At 38.8% G+C, this 24,518-nt stretch overlaps 1 protein-coding gene across 1 annotated transcript in view; it reads right to left on the bottom strand.

Moving 5' to 3' along the window:
* Positions 1–24,518, bottom strand: part of LOC102684035 (neural-cadherin) — a 95,579-nt gene that overhangs the window by 20,100 nt on the left and 50,961 nt on the right. The window contains exons 14-23 of the mRNA XM_006641387.3: positions 23,993–24,120; positions 22,848–23,034; positions 21,740–21,883; positions 18,355–18,638; positions 16,436–18,050; positions 15,720–15,813; positions 14,542–14,726; positions 10,239–10,465; positions 6,224–6,501; positions 95–309 (exon numbers count right to left, since the gene is read on the bottom strand). Of these exons, the coding sequence (XP_006641450.3) occupies positions 95–309; positions 6,224–6,501; positions 10,239–10,465; positions 14,542–14,726; positions 15,720–15,813; positions 16,436–18,050; positions 18,355–18,638; positions 21,740–21,883; positions 22,848–23,034; positions 23,993–24,120 (3,357 nt within the window). The remainder of the gene's footprint in view (positions 1–94; positions 310–6,223; positions 6,502–10,238; positions 10,466–14,541; positions 14,727–15,719; positions 15,814–16,435; positions 18,051–18,354; positions 18,639–21,739; positions 21,884–22,847; positions 23,035–23,992; positions 24,121–24,518) is intronic.

Below are 24,518 nucleotides of genomic sequence, written 5' to 3'. Positions count from 1 at the left end.
AAAAATACCAAACCAAAAGGAATGTATTTTCTGTAAGAACCATTTGCCGATAAAAGGTAAGAGATGCCTTTTTGTTCTTCCTGAAATACTGTACCTATTGCCATGAAGTCTTCAGGGTCCCATGGCTGGAGCTCTGTCACAGGCCCACTGTACATGAGCAGCCCATCTGCGACCTCAGTAATAAACTCCAGGGAGAGATGGCTCTCATAACAGGGCCTTGTGGGTGGAAACCAGGCATAACCATCACCATGGAAACTGTGCTTGGTTTGTTGGCACTCCGGGCCTTCAAACTGCGGAGGGCATTGACATCTAAAAAAAAGCAATTTAACAAATGACTATACATGCATCTCATACACTGGTTGGTATAAAAGTGTCATCCATAGGTAAGGACTTAAAGATATACAATTTTAATTGGGTGGGAAGAGAAGAATATGAATTTTGTGTCCACACACCACCTCACTTTTCCTTTCGGCATGCAGTTTGTTTCCAGGGTTCACACAGCATCAAACGCAGCTCTTCTAAATGGTACAGTATCCTACAGTATGACGATGCTCTGCTTCATTCGGTATCAGATTTCTAAAGACCCGTTACTGTATACCGTTACATATTGAAGCTAGCATCACATTGTCATCCAGAGCTCTTTGGTAGTTCCAGTGCTTCTTCTAGCAAGTGCTTTAATTTGCAACAGATCATCAGTGGGAAAAATATGTATACATGTCCCCCAGCGACAACGACTTCAGTACTTTCCCCTCCTCTGTCCAAACAACAACAAATTTGAGTGCACACAATCTGTGGCAGATCCCTTAAACATCACTTAAATCCCTTTAAATGTGTGCTGATCATATATTCTAACTGCCCAATCTACATACATTTCAGATACACATCCCCAGATATATAGACTATTGGTATAGTTAACAGATTGATTAGTAAATTGGTTTTACCTCAGTTAACCTCAGTTCTAATTTGTGCGCTGTTGAATGCTGTCTTATTTGATGTGTTTGCATTATGTATTGCAAATATCCACCCTGTTCAGCTGCTGAAATGTCAATTACAGCTATTGGAGTCCGTTTACTGTTGAAAGATGTGGAAATTACTGGAAACATCTCTGGCAATTGGTGTGTTACTAGAAACAATGTCTTTTTAATCACAGAAATCAAGATCAAATCGCCCCTTCCTAGACAAAGTACTCCAGAGTATCCCAACTACAAAACCATTTAGTGAGAAACAAGCTCCTTTAACCTTTTCAATCAAGCTTCAGACAGTTCCATAGTAATGAAACAACCCTGGAGAAGGCGACTAAGGATCTCATGGCTTGAGTTTCATGCTCATTGTTTATCCTTGTTCTGGTGGACCTTAAGCGCTACTTTTGATGCTCTTAATCATGCAAACCTCCTATGTCACCTAGATGGTGTCAACTCTGACATTGCCGTAAGTTGGTCTGGTGCTTGCCTTTCTGATCACACCAATTAAAAACAATATAATAAACAGCTTCTGTCAACTTTGTGATTTCTGGTGTCTCACAAGGCTCAGTCTAGGTCTTCTCCTATTCAGCACCTATACTGTGAGTTACCACTTCGCCAGATAACAATTTCACCATAGTGTTAACTTCCACTGTTAATTCAATCCAATATTCTGGTGTTACTACTCTTACAGGCTGCTTATCGAATACTAAAACCTAGATTGAACAAACTGTTTGGAGCTCAACCTTGACAAGACTGATGTGAAGTTTCTGGGGCTACATCATAAAATGCCTTTAGCATGGACATCGATAACTTGTAGACTGGATCATCTAACCAGGTGTTGTTCTCAACCTCAGTTTATCATTTAAAACTCATGTCAGATATATTGCAACACTGATTTGTTTCACCTGCATAATTTATGACCCACTGTGTCACAAACAGATGCTCAAATGCTATATCATTTACTACAGACTGAAGTACTGTAAAACACAAGTAAAGATTTATTCCATGCTGAAAAGCAGAAAGAAGAATCGCAACATTTTGGCTGTTGAGCCTTTCTGAGTGTGGAATTAACCTTCACTTGTTCCTTTGCAGTGAAATCTGATCCAGCTCCACACTCAAACCCCTTTTGTAATACACTGCTTGCTGGTGCCTCTTGGCACACTACAGTACAAACAGTCTTCAATATGTTCACACCTCAGTAGCTAGAATCCTACCCATATCCAAGCTCCACATGAATACCACTCGTGTTCTAGGCTGCCTGGCATGACCCCAGGCTCACATACTATGCACATACAGATGCAGCCATTCAAAGTATGGGGCACAGACACATACTATTATTAATACAATTAATAATATCTTCGGTAAAAGCTTTGATGCATAAAATATTTCTGCATAATTAAAATATTTCTGATAAAGGTAGGTTGTGTACTTTTGTCCAACTGAGCAATCTTGCTTTCATAAAATATACCAACTTTTTAATGACTGATGATTAACATGCTGTAATACACAGTTTAAATTTAGAAGCTCAAATGCTGTACATGAGAGGTTAAGCTTTATTGTCTCCTCCTGGTGATTTTAGAAGGTGATTCCAGTTACTTTCCGGCATGACGTCAAATGACGCGCTATACCGCGTGATACTGCGTTTTCATGAGACATGTCCACCGCAATGTACCGCAAAATACCTCACGCGTTTTGAATGGCTGCATCTGTACTATAAGACTGATTTAAGAATCCTTCTGACCTACTGTACAAAGCACTAAGCAGTCAAGCCCCTTTCTACCAAAAAGACTTGCTTAACTATTACTCTCCATTACAACAGCTGCACTCTTTAAGTTCTGGCTTGCTGTGTGAGACTATAACATACACTTGGCAGTAGGTCTATCTACAGAAATACACCTAAACTGTGGATGGTTCTGTACAAGCCTCTCGGCTAACATCCATCTCCAGTCATTTTAAATCACACTTGTTCAGGCTAGGGTTTCATAACTTTCAATGCATTTTTTTTCTGTCCTATTGGTGTCCTTCCACCACTGCTTTGTGGACGTTATCTCCACTGATGTTTTAATAGAATAAAGGTGCTACATAGAATTATTGTTAATAATCAGACAATCAAACAACAAAGAACTCAGTTCAAAAAGAAGAACTCAGTATAACAATAAAAATGACTTGTTGAGGCTTAATGTTAAATCACCCATAAAAAAGCGAACATACAAAAGAAAGATTAAAATGATTCGATAAAAGGCTTGTGAGTTTTTAGGTAAAAAATGAGGGTTTTGTGACTACATCCATTTTTAAAAAGAACACTTGTCCTTTTTAAATCTCTACTAGAATGTATTCAATACTGTAACACCTTTTTGGAGAGATTCTTATCGGGCCTTTGTTATTTTACTGAGGATTTCTGATTCACAACAGTGCTGGAGAGACTGCAGCCACTTATTTTACGACTCTTATTACTTTTTCATGTCTGATCAGATCTTGAAGGTCACAAGATCAGCACAGTGTCTTATTGTGAAGCCATTGTTTGAAATTATCCTTCATTCAGTGCTTTTCTATTCCCTTTGCCTTTCAGCCTGAGCAGCTGTAGGAGAAGAGATTTATTAGATACTGTATAACAATGTCAAATATGTAGCACTGCAGTGAAAGCCTGTCACAGCTCTTTGCGAAGGAACAGGAAAAATGGAATGGGCTGCAGTCTCAGTCGATTTATAATCCAGGTTGTGGAAATTGAAATGACAATACACTCACAATTATATTGAAAGGCTACCGTAGGTGTGTGCATTACCTGTACTCCTTCATTACATTATAAATGACAATAATAACCCTGAACAAGCATTCCAAACCCCCAAATATAAACACTTAGCATCAAAAAGCAGTAGTTTCTTGAGCTCAGATGTGCTTTGTTAACACTCTAGTCACACTGGAGACAAGCCTGTAATCAAAAACCAGCAGCATCTTGGGACAATAAATAATGGAACCCCAAAACTGCCTCTGTTCTCTCGCTTGCGTAAAAGCATAAAAGGAAACCAAACGGATTGAAGGCAGCTGTTGCTGACAAAGGGAGGCTAGGCAGGTACTGTAGATCATTTCCATATCCAAGCCACATCAGATCAGCGCTCATTCCTGTTACCATGGTGCTCTGCAAACAAGAGAGAGTCCCCCTGCAGCCTGGATAGGACACCTGTCCCATCACAGGGATTACCCCCAGCACTGCTGGGCCCCACTTGTACAGCTAGGTGGACTGAAGCAACCAGGGCAGATCACCTCATGAAAGGGTACAACAGAAGGTACTTGAACCTACAACCAACCTGTCATATGGCTAGATTTACCCACTAACCATAAACCCTAGCCCACCCCCAAAAAGGGAATCCATACATTAAACAAGGCTCCATGGCCAAAACGTTGTGGCTCACACCTGAAGAAGGCTCCACAGCCGAAATGTTGTTTTCTTTCTTCTTTTTTTCAGCATGGAATAAACCTATTACTTCTTCCTTTGCAGCCTACGCATACTGACGCAGCTACAAACCTGAATTAAACAAATATGCTGCATCTCTATAGACTATCTCATAGCAGGCAAGAAAGTTTTAGAGAACATCAACATGATGCTTGTGGTAAAGATTCGATGACTATATCCGCCTATCCATTTTTCAACCACTTCACCCAAGTCAGGGACACATAGGAGCTGGAGTCGGGACTGTGATATTTCTCTCCTTATTTTCAGTGCTCAGTTGCTCGCTGTTCACCTTCTCTCTGTTGTTCAGAATCATTTAGTTAATGGGTGATCTGAGACAAGTTACAATATCCTCAAAGCACCTTGCATTATGAGACGCCTGAGTGTGCTACAGCGCATTATGCAGCTTTTTTTCTTTTACATATTCAGTGTTCAACCCATGAAGTGGTCATTTTTAAAAAATATTTTGTTTTTAAGTTTCAAAAGTTAGTGTTTAAAAATGCTTAAATTGCTTCACATTCCAACCATGTGCAGAGATGATCATTTCTTGTGTCCTGATCAGAAAAGTATCTAAATAGTTTAAAGTATTATAAAATTATTTAAGTGCTCAAAGCTAAAACTGTATTTAGTCAATGTTACCCATCGTGTTTATTCTTCTGCATTTTGTGATGCGTTCACACTGCTACTGGTTTGACCCAGTTGAGGACATCTGCCCCAGTCAACTGAACAAAAAATTTGGACAAACACAGAACTTGACATTTGGTCTGTACCATAATCCCTAAATCTGAAACTAGACATTGGTCTAGTCTAGTTTCCATTAATCAGCAAGGTGGGGGCTGACTTGTGTCTTAAAAACACATTGTTTGGAATCAGGTTACCTTCCAGAGATTCTGCATTACATGAAAGACTCATACACAGTGGAAAGTGGACAGAATAATAGAAGATATGTAAAATAAGTAAACGTAAAAAATATCCAGTTAAAAGATGAATTACTCATGGTCAATTGCTTATCATTGTCTTCTAAGTAAATTTTAATCGCCTGTGTTTTAAAACTCCCTACACATTCAGCTGTTCTCTCTGTTGCTGTTGGTGACACAACAGAGAGAACAACCTTTATGCCTATTAATCCAGAAAACATTTATTACCTGGTAGTGTTACACACAAAAATGATTTTGAAAGCTTGTGTAAATTTTATCTGTACTCTGTTAAGTAAACAAGCTTTTTTTTAGCACCCAGCAAATTTTTATGCTTTCATTTTAACACTCCTGTAGGAAATTAAAAGGAGAATGCACCAAAATGACTTGAGAGATGTGTTTGTATATACAGTACAGTATAGTTCTAATAATATTGTCTGATAAATTATCCTCCATTTCAATAATCCTTGAGTCTGTCAGGTTGGGGAATGAAGAAACAATACTGTTGTGGATTTGATGGAATTGCTTTGCATCCAATTTAGAAGACATCTGAAAGGAGGGCCAAAGACGTGAAATATTTCGAGTATTCATTGTGTACAACAAAGCATAAAAACATTTATTGTGAAAAAGGATTAAACCTTTTCTGAAACGAAACAAAACAAAACAAAAAAGCATCTGCATGTAAGATAGTAATGGTTATTGAAAAATAATCCTGTTAATTCACAACCTGAGCCCGAGTGAAGAACGAAACAAGAGAGACGTAGAACAGAATGATACATTAAAAGAAAACTAGGGCTGCTATTTTCGCAGGGGAATATTGGAAATATCAGGTCCTATTTGCATAGTCGTTCACGGTGAATAAACACACCGCATTTGTGCTGAACCTGGAGAAGGCTCACCTGTATCCGGTCTGGCTGTCCATGCAAACTCCGCCATTGTGGCAGGGGTTGCGGGGGTAAGATGCGCACACCTGGTGCACGTGCTCCCGGCTGCTGCAGGTGCACGCCGCCGTGACCACCACCGTCACCGACACCAGGGCTGTACTGCTGGAATCCACTACCGTGGGCGTGTCGCTGATGGTCAGGTGGTTAGTACAGCCCGCACTCCCTGCGCAGTCCGTGTCGGCGCACTCGTCCACGTGCACTTGGCTGATATTCACCTGGAGCGCCGACTGCAGCTGGGGCGGGGGCAACCGGAGAAGAGAATTATCAGGCGGCATGTCGAATTACAAATAAAACCACAGAGCAGCGGCAGCCTTTATTACAAACAGGATTTAAACTAAGCCCACAGCACAGAAAAAAGCAAAAAAAGAACATCTGAGAGCCGCTGCTTATGAAATATCTCCTTTCTGGAGCATTAGCATAACACAATACTGGCTGGCCCCATTACCGAAAGAAGCTTGTTGCTGTCACCTTGATATGCAAAGGAGCAAGGTGACCAGTCCACAGGAGAACAGGGGGGAAATAAAGTTGAAAGTTTTCTGGGTCTCAGCACAACTGTGGCTTGACAAGAAGAGTTAAAAAGAGACATTTTTAATTCAGTAGACCTTGTAGTTTATAATACCAAATATATCAAATTTAGAATGACATGAAATATAATATATCCTAGGCTTCCATCTGTATATTGAGTGTGTATATATTGTATATAAAGTGTAATTTACCATTCCTTCCATAATGCAGGGACCTAGTGAACAGGCTTGAAACTCTGGCTGTCTTGTGAAGATAGTTGCTTTCATCAAGTGATGAAAGCAACTTGTTAAATTCACAGTTTCGGATCCAGATTAAGCCACAATGAAATTTACACATTAAAAGAAAATAAATCAACCATCGCAGAAGGATGTGGTCAAAAGGCTAGGCAATTTCAAAGTAATTATTTCAGAGCACATTTCAATGGTTACTCTGACAGTTTTGGTGCCTTTTTTTTCCTGAAAAAGACCTGAACACTATCTAGTGTATTTCCAGTGCTCCAATATTCCTCTAAAGGAACTACACACAGAGGAGCATCATTTTCATCTAAATGTCTTTTACAGCACAACAAACTCTTTTACAAAATGGGCCTCATCTCTATGAATAGACCGATTTTGGACAGAACTTCACAAAGTATAAAAACTAGAGAGATTATGAGAAATTGTCTATGTGTGTCATTGTGCTGTAGGCTGCCGGTCAGTGGTCTTCTTCCATCTCCAAAGCCCTAGGCAGGCTGAACACATTGAAACACAGTTGCTAATACCTCTGGCCTATTCCATCTTGTCTTATCTGCCCATCTGTGTGCATTTTTTTTCCCATTCAATAGCCCCGATGCTGTAGAGTCCTCGCATTTTCCTGCCCAAGGACAAGTGAACATGCTGCATGGCGTTACTGTTAGCATGATACTGCCCCTTTGTTGATCGCTGAGGCTAAAAGACAGTGACAGTGCAAAGCAGGGTGGCTTCTATATCAGGGGAGGGGTTCCCTGTGGTCAGTGGGAGCCCCGTTAGTGCCCAGTACCAGACAAGCAGATTTGCCCTGAGCTGCTACATTTAGAAAAACATATGTGAACAGCCCTGACAGACTCTGCAGCCCTATTGTACGTGCCAGATTAATGTGTAAATTAGTTTATGAAAAGGTAGTGTGTATTCTTTTCTTCGAGGTTAAACACTGAAAATCAAATTCCTCACTGCGTCACCTCCTTCACCATTCTTCCTGCTCCTGACACATTAGCAGCTACCTTCCTGAACAGACGATTCAGGACATTTTGCATTCGCATTGCCTTGGAACTCCAGGAAATTGGGAAGCAAGGAGAAGATACCAAGCTATACTAGCAGTGAAAATAATGGCTTAGTTCTTGCACAGCTTTTAGGTTTTACATAAACAGCCTTAAAATATCCAAAGGCTTGAATTATATACCCAGTGCTATTGGAAATTGCAGCAAGTCATTTCACTAGTTTATTCCCAGAGCTATTTAAAGAAGGAAATCGGATAGTGGATGTTAGTGTATATTTTTATATTTTGGAAATCCCAGAGGAAAGACTTTTGGCTAAATCAGCTTTTTCTATCTTTCCCATATTAATGTTTGCACATTTTAGTACCCATATCCAGTTTAAATAGACAATCCTCACATGAACAGGGGATTAAAAACCCTCAAGACAAAGAAGGCTTTTTTTAATAAAGAGTTCGGTTTGATTTTCTTTAAACAGGTTTTTATTTAATGTCCAGTGCTATTGGAATGGAATGCTTTAAAAAACTACATTCATATTGCAATGGTTAATCTTTTGGGAAATAAATTAATGATGGATACAAACAGGTCTTTTCTCTGTATTGATATTCTCTGAGCACCTGTAATTAAGGTTGATCAAAGCAATTAATCTCTTTGTATTTATTCCAAACAGCTAAAGCAGTTTTGCTGAAAGAAATCTATAAGAATTCTGTAAAAAAATCTAACCTGTCCTCAAAGAGAAGGAGATTGTGAAACGATATCAGACTGATATACTCTACAACCTTAGAATTAAAAAACATTAAAACACAAAAGAATCAGAAGTACAATTTCCATTTCACAAAAATATCTCTCTTACAGCCATCAGACCTCTCTTAATATAGTTTACATTAACTGTAATATAAAATTCAAAGCAAGTATAATCACATTTATTGATTGGTTTTAGTATTTTAATGCATATGTCCCTTTTCTGCTAAATATAGTGAGAACTGACAGTCAAAAACTTAAAAGCTAAAATCAGAAAATACCTAAAAAAAGGTGCAAATCCTTGACAGTCAAAGGCACACAAGATAAAAAAGTGACATCTCACAGCTACTGGGAAGTGCTACATTTAATTTATTTTTTTTTTCATTAAAAAATGTAACAGTTCAAAAATACTTCAAGCTTCATGTTTATTTTCAAACTGAGTTTTACTTAATGCCCTAGGCTCAGTTACTACTTTAATCTTATACTTTTTCTTTCCGTATGCCTTAATTGACACTGCTAAGCTATGCCACAACAAACTTTCCCCAGGTTTAAAATGCTGTCTGGATATTTTTAGTGCACTCTTTTTGTGTCTCTTTTTTTTGCCTTTAACATTTCACATAGAGCAGGCAAGGTGTCCGCTGAGATTTCATGTCATCTGCAGAAGCCACAACCCCCTCTCCCAGCTCAACTCCGGTGCTCTCAGTGTGCTCGAAGACAGAGCAGGACTGCAGAGCAGAGGGACCTCAGCAGTACAAGGGTTCAGTGCACAACGTGAGCCATTATTCACAGAAGGGTGGTGCTCACAGTTTGGAACATCAGGGCCGATTCATTCTCCGAACCAACATCTCACGCCCTAGTTTGCATGACCAGGATACCCCTACAAACCAAGGCTTGCAATGTGCACAACAAAACCAAGGTAGGCAAAAGAACACAAAAATCACCTTGAGTGCCAGGAATAGAACACAGTTTCAGACCCTGACATTATTCCATCTCTATTTTAGTACCCATATTGACATGAACGACAAAAAAAGACAGAATGGTGCAGGCACTCAATGAATGCTGTACAGAACATTTTGAATGGCTTTTAAATTTGGAATTTAATTTAAATTCAGAATCCAATACCTACCAAGCTTAAGCCAATTCTGGAGCCATTACTAAAGAAACTGTTTCGTCATTTTTACATTCTAGACATATGGTATTACAAGATTTCTTCTAATAAAGGTGTAAAGGAAGTGGCATAAAATACTGATGAAAGGATCTGAATTATCCTTAAAGAATAACTAAAGTAGTGTTTGACTTTAACTCACTCCCATAAGGAGACGCCATCATTTTCTGTAGCTAATTTGCATGTGTGTGCATGAGAAATGGAAGCTGGAAAATTATCATACAATATAAGCCTCACGTTTTCACTTGCATACTGGGCCAGCTTAAGAGGTGTTAGGGGGTTTGAAAGATGAAGTATTGAGAAAACAATACCTTCTGTTTGTAAGCTGCAACATATCCATGCAGCTTTTCTGGTCTCAGGTAGGTAGAACCATGCACAGAGAACCTCACATCCATCATTCTTTCTTTCACATTTATCAAGCTGAAGACGTTGACGTTATCGGGGTTCACCAACAATATGTCCGCCAACAGCCCCTTGAAAGTCTCATATCGACTCTTCCCATCTGCTCCTTTGTGAACAAACTCCTTGGCTGTGATATCTGTATAACAAGGCAGACAGATCTTCATTTTTATAGTTGCCATTCATTTAGGAAATGTTAATCGCAAAACTTTTTACAGGAAGTGTCTTGACTGCTGTAATTATGATTCTAAGGAACTAATTGTATAGCAATCAAGCAAAGAAAAAATATGGGCTTGCACAGATGAAAGTAATTGTGATTTTATGATGTGCACATAGTTAAGGCCAAAAACATTTTTAGTATAATATGGAATTAAAAGATGACATCATTGTATGCGAAGAGCACAAGAGCACTGCTATGTAGTGCTGTAGACAAGTATTTGACAGTTGGATAAGGTTAAGTAGGAGGAGTGAGAAATATTGTTTGGGGGAGAGTTTTTGCATGTTTTTTTCCCTGTGTTTTTAAATAGTATGATTATTCCACCTACACAATAAGTAAAAGTCATTTGTTAAATTAAAAATAGTTTTGTGATGGTTAAGAATTGTAAGAACCAGAAAATATGAATATGTGTGAAGAAATTCTTCTCCTCTCTTACCAAACAAATCTGTTTATTTTTTTGCATTGTTCCCCCACAAAGTGATTAATTGCCACAAATTCTCACAACTGCTCTTCTGCTTTAACTCGGTTTTCTCCATTAACATCATTCCTACCCCCTCGAAGGAAACACAATCCAAATAATCACATAATTTTTCATGCAGCTACAAGCACTTGAGTAAGAGACTCTCTTTACTGTTCACTGTGGGCATAATAGGGCTGGAAAGACTGCAAAGCCTATGGGTTAAAACTAAGCTCCTCTGCTTCTGAAGTGAAACCTAAAAGAATAGGGCTTTGTGAAAGTATCCTTTTATTATTAATACTATCCATTTTACAAGTTTCTTCTACTTTTTCAGGCAGACATTTTTATGGCACTAAGAGAAGAAAAAGGTATAGTAATATGATAGGAGAATTTTACAGGATCAAAAGTCTGTCCCAGAGTTTCTGAAATGATCCCGCAAATAGGACACATGACCTATTATCTGGAGTGTGTCTTATCAAACTCATTCAGAAAATTCATTTACATTTTTTAATGATTAAGTCACAGATTCAGACTACTAAGGTACTGTGAATGCTAATCAGAACTTAAAACCCATGTCAATGCAGGGAATTAAATCTTCAGAAAAAAAACCCTGAAGTTTGAGCTCTCCCATAAAAAGGAATCTGACTGTAATGCAATTATAGTGTTCAAAAGCACAGCAGTATTAAATGGTGCAAAGCAAAAGAGAAAATGAAGGAAAAAAAGATATTGGCTAAGTCAGAAAAACCTTGAGAAAAGGTTGAGGACAGTCACTTTTCATTACCCAAACCTTGAGGTGGAATAATTTGTGAAATTCAGCCGTTGATCGAAAACTCAATATTTCTAAAACACAAAATGACACTACTATTCTGTCTTGGTTTTCACGCTTCAAAAGTAAGAGAAATAATCATTTCTAAGCCAGTGAAGAGTTTAGGTTTGGTCAAAATCCTGTTAATATTTGCATTGTCATCTGTCTCAAATTCAGTTTGTAATGCCTGATGATCACCTCCTACGCAGCACAGAGGTAACATAAGGTTAGGATTTTAGGTTTTGTGTACAGTTGGGGCTGGGAGGATTTAATGTTGAATTACATTTGACCTTTCAATCTATATGTTTGAATGAGAGAAAAATCCTTCTTTAATCTCATCTAATGAGACAAAACAGTTTTAAATAAACCTGTTAATGTTGCCCTTTTCATTGTGCATGTGTTCTTAAAAATGAGAATTCAAACACAAGGCAAGGAGATACCGTAGACCCCTAAAGACTTCTTCTGCTGCTGCCTTTAGTAAACAGCTCCAAATCCAAAATACCAGACTCACAGCTGATCATTTGATGAGACGTGATTTGCCAGAGGAACAGCCATCCTCAGGGGACAGTACTAAGCCCCACATCCATCTTAAATGTAAGTTAAGCTGGATTTCAAGTTAGCCTTTAGGAGATGAGAGCTACAGTGTGGTGTATTATTATTTTCATTAATGAATTCCAAGCATTCCTGGTGCTGTATTCAAACCACAGGGATAGTTACATTCCCACAGGAATCAAGTGTTACAAATAAAGTGTCCAGAATGATTTATTCCTCGTGATTTCATCATGTACATTTTTAATTAAAAATGTTTTTTTTAAAACAGTATAGTCTATACTACAGGGGCTCATGGGGTCAGAGTTCAACTTTGTTTCAGTTCCATTTAGTAAACTACAGAGCACATGACTGTCCCCTGATGGGACACCGGTCTATTACGGGGATTACCTCCCAGTACTACCGGTCTCCTCTTACAGTATACAGCTGGGCAGACTGGAACAACTGGGGTACAGTAACTCTCTGAGGGTGGAGCACCAGTGTCTGCAGCAGGAACTCCAACCCACAACCTACTATGCCCTACATACACTTATTAAATGAAATAAAAATATCAGTCATTTTATTATAAAGTCTTCAGCACCTAAAAGGGAAGTTTTTATAACTATTTGAACTGATTTTTGTACTTCTTTTAATTATAGCATTTTATATGGCATTTGTGACCAGTAAATAAAAAGGTACATGACACAAAAACATAACTTTAATATAATCTTTTTCCCCAAATGGGGAAAATAGATTATCTAGAAACTCCCATATTTTTCAGAAACTGACTTTGATTAAATAGGTTTTAGATCAAAAAAGCAAACTCTATAAATAAATTGTTTATCAGCAAAGTCCACCATTACAGAAAGGTATGGTAGAGAAAACAACAGAAAGACTATTATATTCAAAGGAGCATGCATAGTATAAGGTCAGTTCTTTAGAGAGGAAAAGACAACATCATGTCTGGTTTGTTTTAAGACCAAGCATGTGTGAGAAGGAACAAGTTTACTTTGCATGTCGTATAATAAGTTCTTCAGGATTTTTGCAGGAAATGTAACCAAATCAAAGGCCTCCCAGTGGAATCAAACCTGGGCACCATGAGGTACTGTAGCATTTCTAATTTCCACACCAGTTTCGATGCACACGATTTATATAGTATGTTACGACCCTGAGTGTCTAGCGGTAAAGGGGTGTACATTTAGGATAATTCTTTTGGAAGCAGGTTGGTTTTGGTGAGGGACTAGGAAGCGTGATAACAAGGCTAAGGAACTAGAGTGGTGCCAAAGAAAAGAAAATAACAAACAAAATGGAGCTGGCTAGGAAAGTGAGGGAACTCACTAACCTGACGGCGTCTTCAACACCCTAGCTAACCTGCACTGACTACCCAAAACCATACAAGACAAATGGCACTCACCCGTACTAAACTAGTGTTACTAAAACAAAGTCAACTAAGTGTGTAAAGTGTACCAAACAACCTAAACTAACCTTATATACAAAAGTTCACACAAAAACACAAGGTGAACCAGGAACAGGGTACAAAAGAACACAAAGGTTGAACATGTAGCACGTTAGGGCAAGGTAAAGGCAAAACAAGGATAAACACACAAACAAACAAAAGTACAAAGAAACTAACAGAAAACCAACAAAACAACAAAGCCGAAGCTATACGAAAATACACACACACACACACAAAGCAAAGCAAAGGAAAGCAAAGGAAAGCAACGAAGCCGAAGCCGAAGCCGAAGCCGAAGCCGAAGCCGAAGCCGAAGCCGAAGCCGAAGCCGAAGCCGAAGCCGAAGCCGAAGCCGAAGCCGAAGCCGAAGCCGAAGCCGAAGCCGAAGCCGAAGCAATAACCAAAACCAAACGGGACCAAAGTCAAATGAAAGGCCTCTCCTTGCTGAAAACCTCCATGTTATATGCTGAATAAGAAGGGTTCTGATTGGCTGAGAGCTAATTGATGATGACGTCATACTGAAAGTGTGGTGTAATGGTGGGCCAATGGGGAAGGGAGCACAATCAAGGGTCAGCAGTGTGGACATAACAGAAAAAAAAACACACTGGGACGTAACAGTATAACAATACAGTATAACAATACACTGTAAACAGCTTCCAGAGCATTGGAGATTGCAATACTGAATACGAAGCACATACAAAACTGAAAGTCCAGTGTGCTTTATTCCACCCACAGGCATGCACGACTAATCTCACCTGCAAGGCGTAGGGAGCCCGAGTTGTAGATTGCTTCATCCCGGAGCTCTTTCACGTGCACCTTCACACTCGACACCACATCAGGCCACACGCCGTCAGACACCCTCACCTTAAACTCAAAGGTACCCTGAGGGGCATTCTCCTTGATTATGAGAAACCCAGTTCTTTTGTTCACTATGAAATGCCTGGAAATGGGACATTACAAAATAAGAAAAACAATCTTTTAAAAAAGGCTTTGAGCCGCTTTAGAGTCCTCATCTGCTACCACCTATACGGTTGTCTTGGACCTTCAAGTGCATTAACTGTTGCTGGTTAGGTCAAAGTCAAAGGTCTTTAAACTGTGACACACAATATTATAGGATCTATTTCCTTCTCATTTCACATGGACATTCTGTGTTTTTGGAGCTGTCCGTCACAACGACACTCAGGTTTCATTTTTCAGCTGTATGATGAATAGTATCACATTGATTTGTTTGGATAGATTGAAAATCTATACACTTTGCATCTCTTGTCTGGTTATTTCTTAAATGACACTAGGAAATTAAGATGCTTCATATTTCACATTTGCCACTATTGCTTCAGACAGCAGAAATGCTTTTCCAAGAATTTGTATTGCTTGCAGTTCGTGGTCTTCACAGGCACTCTGAGTATTATAAACACCACTGTAAGGAGAAGAGTTGGCTGATCATGATGCAGAGATTCAAAAAGATCTGTTAGAGATATGCTATATAAATATACTAAAATATTTCAATTACTATCTTTCAGGTGGATATCTGTGGAAGCACTGTGCTTCCTTAAAAGGGTCTGGAGGCTTTGCCTCTCTCAACCCAGTCTACCGTGAAATGGAAGTTAACTGAAATTTAGAAGGGATGACGACACCCAACCCACTTTCGCCAGGCTGTCCTAAATCATAAATCAATCCCAAAGCCATTTCTCAAAAGCTTTATGAATCATACTCAAACCCCTCTTTTTGAATTTTGTCTCATGCCTCCCTCCTCCACTCCGTCTCCACTTGTGCAGCTGCCCCAATTTGGGGGTTCGAGTCTGCTTTTCTACGGCCAAGTGAATGACCCTCAGTCAAACCTTCTTTAACTATACCTAAATACTCAAGAAATATCCTCAAATGCACCTGAATTTCGAGTGACATTATTCCTCACTAAATGGGTCATTTTACTTACTTGGGAACATATCCTTCAAAGCCATATGTTTTGTTGTCCCAGTCATCTGGATCTGGAGCATAGACCTTTCCTAGGACAGTAGTTGGCATTCTGCCTGTTAGAAGGGGAGGATATTAGTTCAGTCCGATCCATTCTCTCTGCCTCCTGAGGTGAAAACTACAGGTCTATCAGCTGATGTGGATGATTGCTGACCCAAAAACAGCTGTATTGCACATCTGAGATTTTAATACTCCAGGGACTTCATGCGGTTAAACTCAGAGGAGAATGTAAAAATAAAGCATTATGTTCTTCTCCAAGCCTCCCAACCAATCAGCAACACTCATAGCCATGGTGGATAACAATAGATCATATACACTAAGCAGTCATTTCTTATACTAAATAATATTCTAACATAAAAAAATTCCAAACACAAAAGTAAAAATGTAATAATACTGGTCACATAATTCCAAAATTAAAAGGCACTTTCTTATGCACCACTAAATTACTTCAGCATTTTAATACTTCTTGTGGCACCATTAAAGAAGGAAGTTTTAAAGTATTGCAATATAAGACATTTTTTCATTACCAATTCCATTATTTATAAAATGATTATTAGTTTGGTTATTTAATGATTTAGAAGATAATAATAAATATAAATCTGATAAAAATAAATCTGTAAATACCAGAAATTTGCTAAAATCTGCTTCTTCATAATGATTGGAAGGCCAGAGCCTTACCTCTATGGCTGTTAATGTAAATCTCCTTCTCTCCAGCACGATGGGGGTGATCATTTTCATCGCCAATGGTGATGGTGAGAGTGCTGGTAGCAGTCTTTGGAGGGTGTCCAGTATCCTTCATAATGATGGGCAGAAAGAACTCCTTTTGCTTCTCCCGGTCAAATGTCCTCAATGCTGTGATGCTGGCTGTGTTATTTCCATTGTCTTTGAAGATGAAGTCGGTGTTATTTTGGTACTCCAGAGGCAACATGAATGAAAACGGAGGCCCGTTTTCTACAGTATCCCTGTCAACTGCATAGAGAAGCTGGGAAGTTTGGTTCATCCTGACAATCTGTGGTCCAGGAACATTTTCCCAAACCACAGGCATGTATGCAGCTTCAAACTCTGGGCCATTATCATTGATGTCAAGTAACGTCAACTGTACTGTGGCACTGCCCGTCTGGGCAGGACTTCCTTGATCTGTAGCCAACAGAACCAAATAATGCTGTGCTACAGTTTCTCGATCCAAAGGGTTTACTACTATGACCTGACCTGCTTGGTCAATGGAAAAGTAACCATGTGGATCTGACTCTGGAAGGATACTGTAAGTGATATCTCCGTTCTGGCCTGAGTCTGAATCAGTGGCGGTGAGCTTGGTAAGGCTGGTTCCCACAGGGACATTTTCAGGCAAGGGGTTGAGGACAACGAAGTGTGGAATAAAAACAGGAGCGTGATCATTGTAGTCATCCACCTCGATAATGCAGTGCATTGTACTGGAAAAATCAAGGTCTTCTACTTTGACAGTGAGATTGAACCTCTGGTCACTTGATTTCTCATAGTCCAGTCTCTTCTTTAATCTCAGTATGCCATTCTGTTCCTTCCTGTGATTTTCAATGTAGAATTTCTGCTCTGGGTCACCTCCAATTATACTGAAAGTCAGCTGGGCATTCTCTCCCACATCTGCATCGGTTGCAGAAATCTCCAGTACAGCAGAGTTAAGCTCACTATTTTCAGAAATTCTTGTGTGGCAGAAATTCTTGGTAAACCTGGGTGCATGGTCATTGACATCTGTCACCCAGATGGTTGCAGTTCCTGTTCCTGTCATCCCTCCCCCGTCTTTTGCTTCCACTACAAGCAAGTACTTATCCGTCTTTTCTCTGTCCAGGTTTCCAAGGGCAACGAATATTGTCCCTGTGGTGGGATTGATGTTGAACAAATCAATGTTGATTCCATTCTTGATGTTACCCACTAGTCTGTAAGCGAGGACTGCATTCTGTCCAACAGTGCTATCATCAAGGTCTGTGGCTGTCATGTCCATGACAGAAGTGTCACTGGGGGAGTTCTCCAGCACGTTCCCATTACAGTTGTCCGGCATACAGGTAAAAACTGGGGCGTTGTCGTTGATGTCCCAGACATTGATGATGACATCAGTGAAGCCAGTCAGCCCCTCCCCACCCTCATCTGTGGCCAGAACTACAAATCTCCAGACTGCCCTTTCCTCCCGATTCAGCGTCTTCTGTGCGTAGATTTTCCCAGTCACCTCATCAATTACGAATTCGCTTTCTGCCCCTTGTCCATGCAGCGAATATCTCAAGGCACCTTGGTCGGCATCTTTATCAGGGTCTGCTGCAGTTACCTAGAAAGATCGACCAGAGTCATGCCTTAAGTTTGCCATTTTTTTCATTGGAAAAAAAAACATGAAACATGTGAAACAAGATTATAATTGCAGGACGTTTTAAACGTATACAAGGTAAGATTTCTCTAAATCCCACAGTGTTGTCAAACTTGCTAACAATTATTAGCTTCAGGAGTAGAGTACCATACCTTGTAACAATAACTACCTTTCTACTATTTTATAAAATTTCTTATTCATAGTGTGATAAAAAAGCACAGATTGACAATTTAAACACTTTATAATTATTTCAGAAAATTCTGCACACCTGCAGCACAAACACTGGTGATCCATCAAGCTCCTCTGTCACACTGCCATAATATTCATTCATTGAGAATACCGGAGCCTCATCATTCTTATTGATCACGTTGATATTGACAACAGCATAGTCTTCCCATTTCCCATCAGAGGCCAGTAGGTGGAGCCTGTACTTCTTCACCTGCTCATAGTCGAGCGGCTGGGAGATGAAAATCGTTCCAACTTCAGGTTCAACATCAAACACTCCCCGGGTATTGCCAGAAGTGATCTGGTAGCGCAGTTTAGCATTGGCACCTATGACAAAAATAGTAGAAAACAAATGCAGAAACAAGGCAAGCCTTACTGTGAAGTAAAAATGCTATTTCACAACCCTTATATACTGATAAATCATTGTAATCATATTAGGCAATTGCGATGTGATTGGAAACGTAACTGGAACATGCCTGGATTATGGAGAAAGTGGAAGTGTAGGAGGAAGTATAGTGCTTTGCATCAAAGAGAGTAATAAGAGACAGCAACCTGAAATGGTTTAAACAAGAGTCTCATAATCTACCTGGGTTAGAACTACAAAATGTTTTTTATAGACATATTCTTAAGGGTGCTCTACAAAATACCAGATTCCAAGACAAATTTCAGTGAAGTCTTTTGGAATAAAATCAGGATCATTTGCATAAATCAAAAGATGAAGTGGTTATCATTGGAGATTTTAATTTTCCTCATATATTGGCTAGACATGGCTCAATATTTCTTAGTCAGTTCACTAAAACACCTCCCAGAGGAAATCTCTGTTTTTTAGAGGTGAGGAAACAATCATAATAAGGTACCTTTTAAAGATTATTTTGTAATTGTACATCTTTTCTGTACAAGTAGAATCCCAAACGGTGATGTGCAATTTCAGAAACGATGAGCCAGAAAATCAGAAGTAAAATTAGAAAGATTAAATTGGTAGAAAATGGGTAGCAACAGTTTAAAGGCATAAACACATTCTTCTCAAGAGCACCCAAAATCCAGATAAAGAAAAAAAACCAAAACATTTAGGGAAATGATTAAAGGGAACAGGATCCAAACTGAAAACCAGATTTAAGAAACTTCAGAAAGGTTCACAGAAAATGACAAGATTGCAATGCAGGCTGAAATAAATAATAAAATGTATTAGATGAACATTTCGCGAAGGTGATCCCCCAGGAATTCAACAACATGCCTCCAGCTCTCGAAAGGCAAAGTTCTATGCTAAATACTGAGGTATTTGCACAGAAGAGGCAGAAGTATTCCATGTACTAGAAACACTTAAGACAAAGAAATCTCCAGGGCTTCATGTTAATCTACCAGCTGTACTTAAGGAAACACGATTTCTATAGACAATTAATAATCCTCTGCCAAAAGTCAGAAGAATAATGGTAATAATGATTGACTACAAAATTGCTAATGTTGAGTCCATCCATAAAATGGGTGACAAAAAGCAAGTAATGTATTATAGGTCAGTAAATCTTAAATCTATTACATGTGAGATTATGGAAACAAAACTACAACTAGAGGATCATCTGTATGACAATATGATTCTTGGGGCGACAACATATAGATATAAGAAAGGTAGGTCCAGCCTCCTTCAAAATATAATATAAGTGTAGCAAATTATATGGTATATTTAGAAATTCAGAAAGCCTTTGACGTTGAAATTGCAGGTGCTGTGCAGTCACAAAAATGTATTTGCCCATGTATCTGGGAAAATAAATTAATACTCATAATGGATTGAATGCTGAAATTGGGGGTGGGTACCTGTGTTGGCAAATTATAATTATATAATTGTATTATAATTATAATTTTAGAAATTCAAAGAAATTCAAAAAGATTTGTACGAAATTCAAAACTTCAGGCAGTTTAAAATTGACGAGTGCAATGTGTTTAATGCAGGTAGCTAAAGCTTAAAGTACAAAATAAAATGGGGAAACAGTGAAGCTGGCTGTGTCATTTTCTAGGCACTCTGGGGAAAGCAATAAAACGGCCAACATTTAAGGCAAGGGATGGTTTATTAGTATTGTGTAATGCACTAGAATGAATATTTTGTACATGTTTTGTATCACTGTGTCCACCAAAATAAAACAAACATATATTTTCTGCTGTGGAATCAGTCTTGAGAAGAGTAACCTGATACTTTTCTGTGTTCAAAGGAACATCCTTAAAAGAGCAATATACTGTAATAAAAGACCAAAAGAACAAACTCATTGTAGCAGCCCTGTACAGATAAGACTAATAAGGGCTCTAGTTAAAGCATTCCACATTCGCAAAGGCAGAGAATAAATCAATCATATGGACTTCTTCAAAATAAAGGCTTGTGGGAATCTGGACAAGTTGCTACAGTATATTGTCAAAGCTGATACCTTTGCTCCAGGTAAAAAGGCCAGGGTAAGATCCTCAGATCAATCACCGACTATAAAAGCAAATGAGTCAGAAGGTGTCCTTCTATCTGTATGTCTTACTGTATGTCTTACTGTATGTCTTATTATTTTTAATTGATGTTTGTCACTTACGTGCAAATAGAGTAAATATAACCAATCACAATTCCAATCCAAGAAGTTTCTAAATGTGAAAACTAGTAATTCTCAAAGAATTAATATGCAATTCTGAGCGTATCATCTAGTTTTAAAAAGAATTGCTTAAACCCAAAGGGTAAAAATAGCACATCTGCTATTTGCATTGTTTTTCTACCATGTTAACCAGGCAAAAGATACCCTTCTAATTTCTGCACACTTATCTTAGCTAGTACTCTATCAGCCTGAAAGAGTTTTTTTTTCTTTGCTTTGATAAGCTCATGGGATAAGCCCAGCTTCTAGCCTCAATAGGTTTTTAAATAATGGGGAAGTTTTTGTTTCTTATGCAAATGTGTTTGCTCAGATGACAGAGATAAACCTCAGTGTTGTAAACTCATTCATCAAGGACACCATATTTTACAAGCTATTCTCTCGCAATGATGTCTTGATAAATGCCTGATAATAGAATACCTCTTTCCTGCCTGATAAAGAGTCATTGTGTTACATTCCTAAAGGGATGAACCAGTCTCAGACTGATCTTCTTGTAATACATGCTGTATATACAGACCCACGGCTAGACAACGGGTGTACAGGGTATCTTTCATTTTGACCTCACCACTAAAGACTGTAAAATAGGGGTACAAACACCAAGACCTTCAACAGAAGGTTTTATTTATAACCTGTTACTTAACTGATCTGAGAAACAACAAATTGCATCCGTAATACTGATTGCAAACATTTCAAAATATTTCAGTGTGACCAGGCCCATCGCACCTTGGATGGGTCACTGATTTTGTCGCCTTCCCTCGCCCATAAAGTAAACAGACCACATGCGCGACATCTCCCTTTGTTCGCCCTGCCACTTACCTTCGTCGTCGTCATTAGCACTGACAGTGACAACGGCAAAGCCGACATCGGCATCCTCATCGACGTTGACTTCATAGACATTCTGAGCGAAGATGGGCTTGTTATCGTTCACATCGCTGATGAAAATGCGCACATACGCCGTGTCTGGAAAAGCGATAACAGAGGAGATTAAAAACTCAGATGTTCCTATTCTGTCAGCTTCGTTTCACCAGAACTGCTTTGTTTCTGAAGCCATCACGCCGACAGATGTGAAGGGGACCCTTGGGGGATCAGGCTAGCCCAGCTACGTTTGATATGGATATCAAAAAGAACATAATTTGCAATATACTTCTCAAGATGAGATAAATTATTTAAACTGGTTATAGAGAGTTTACAGCTTAACACTGAGATAATGTTGCCCTGGAGCAACCAGCCATAACCTAAACTTTTCACGCAATCCAATTTGTCAAATTAACCCTTTTGGCAAGATAATCAAAAGTTTATGAACTGGTTTCTATTTACCTCCATTTGTTTCTAGTTAGAAAAAAAAAGTTTTTATTTTTTAATTCAAAGACCTCTGTTTTACTACAGAATCTTTTTTTCCCCTGAGATACAGTATGCTCTGTGGTGTCATTTTTAACGAATTAATTTGAACTTATTCTATTTTTGTGTTAAGTAAAGGAAGCTTTAAGTATATTTGTGGTGTCACAAGAACAGTACTGTACCTCCAGTTTGGTGACACAGAAGACCATTTTAAAATTCACTGCTGATGGTAAGCAGATTAATATTTGACACTGGCAAGTTTAGTTAGAAGTTGCAGAAGATACTTCTATGCCATCATGTAACATTCATAGCAACTACTGGGGCAAATTATTTTCTTTTCTTTAATATTTAAACAGAACTTTTGCCTCTCAAAATATCATAATGAATGAATGAGCTCAATATCCACTCAATAATCCATTATAAACTGTAAAAAAAACTTAATTAACATAAACCTATCTTGATAGACAGGAAATTAAATTTTATTTCTATATTGTTCATTTAAAAATTCAGCCTAACAAAAACTTTAACACAGTTTAAAATCTTTTTCACAGAATGGTCTCCTGGGAGATTAAGGACTGGAACTCACCTGAATTGGGCTGTCCATGTTTTCCTGGCCTGGCAGATTCCCAGCCATCCACTGACTTCACTTCCAGGAGATAGGAGCCTTTGGACTCCCTATCAAACACTGCCTCTGTATAAATTGCTCCACTCTCAGGATCAATCCTAAAAAACTGGTAATCTCCACTGCGGTCATTCAGCAAGGAATAAGAAATCTGAAATGAAAGTAGGGTAGGAAACTCATTCTCATACAAATGTTATGCACATCAAAGGAAAAAAAAACATTTTTGTTTGTTTAGTATAACTTTAATAAGAGATCAGTTTAATCTTTTCAGCATGAAGAATATTGGCACTAATGAAAAAGTGAAGCAAAAGCTGTTATTTTTTGAGAGACAATGTCAGGTTTTTTACTCATGTATTGCCTAAGGCACATTTAATGCTAGCAGATCTTTCAAAAATAAGGAAACGGATTCAGACATGGAAAGTTATAAATTGCTAATGATAATATTGTTTTAGAGACAATTTCCTGAAGATAGTGAACCTTTAGATAAGATAAGATCACTTTATTGGCCATATAAAAGTTCTTGTATTAGGAATTTCCGCATAACCCAGGTCACTCTCCATGAGACACACAGACAGGGAGAGAAGCTTGGGGTCAGAGTGCAGGGCCAGCCATTTATATGGCACCCCTGGAGCAGTTGGGGTTAAGGGCCTTGCTTGGTGGCCCAATGGAGCAGGATTCCTCTGCCGGCCGTGGGACACGAACTGGCAGCCTTCCAGCTATAGGCACAGATCCATAGCCACAGAGCCACCCCAATCCACCCCCTTCATATCACGGCTACCAAGGACTAATTCTTGGAGGATTGCAAGCATTCTATAGAACAGTGTAATGTTAGTTACATCAGTATTTCTTCTACTGAGTTTAGAGCCATTATACACATTTTCAATAGAATTCCTTATTACATTCATTTTATAACATCAAGAAGACAATATTTCCAGTTGGCATCTTCTGCTTTTTTGTCATGAACTTGTATCATGAAGAACACTTTTAATATGCAATATATTTTGCATGACTTTTTTGTTGCAAAGGATCACATTTAAAGACACATTTTTTCACATCTCTGCTGTATGCGTATACATGACAAAGGGCCTGTGTTTTCAATCTGTCCTTACTTTTCCATTGAGACCAAGGTCTAAGTCATTGGCAGACACCTGAAGAACAAAGGTTCCTACTTCAGCTCCCTCAGTGACTGTAGCTTCATAAATCGATGAGGTGAAAAAGGGCACGTTGTCGTTCACATCTGAAAGGGAATGGGGAATTTGGATAACACAGGCCTTTCTTAAAACACCCCTGAGAAGCCACTGTCTCCTTTACTGCACTGGGAAACTAGCAGCCCTTCATTTCAAAGCCAATGTGAAGGATAGAATCACGGGGAGAGAAGAATTTCTTCTCATGCTGGTTGATATCCAAGTAATAACATTCTCGTGTGTGGAACTTCAAAGCACCTGAAAGTGGTCACAGGTTTCCCAGAAGCCATCACAGGGCTATGAGGAGTAAGAGCAATCCATTTTAAAATTTGGCTTCAGGGCCTAGTTATTTTAAGATCAGAGAAGTAATCTCTGTCTCGTTCTCCTTCCTGCCCTCGTCGTTTTTACAATTACCCGAACAAGTCTTTATATTTTGTTTTTTTTTTCAATT

Source organism: Lepisosteus oculatus, chromosome 20, assembly GCF_040954835.1.
Source record: "Lepisosteus oculatus isolate fLepOcu1 chromosome 20, fLepOcu1.hap2, whole genome shotgun sequence".
Classification (NCBI taxonomy): Eukaryota; Metazoa; Chordata; class Actinopteri; order Semionotiformes; family Lepisosteidae; genus Lepisosteus; species Lepisosteus oculatus.
Note: the sequence above shows the minus strand (reverse complement) of the source record. Positions and strands in the feature narration are given on the sequence as shown.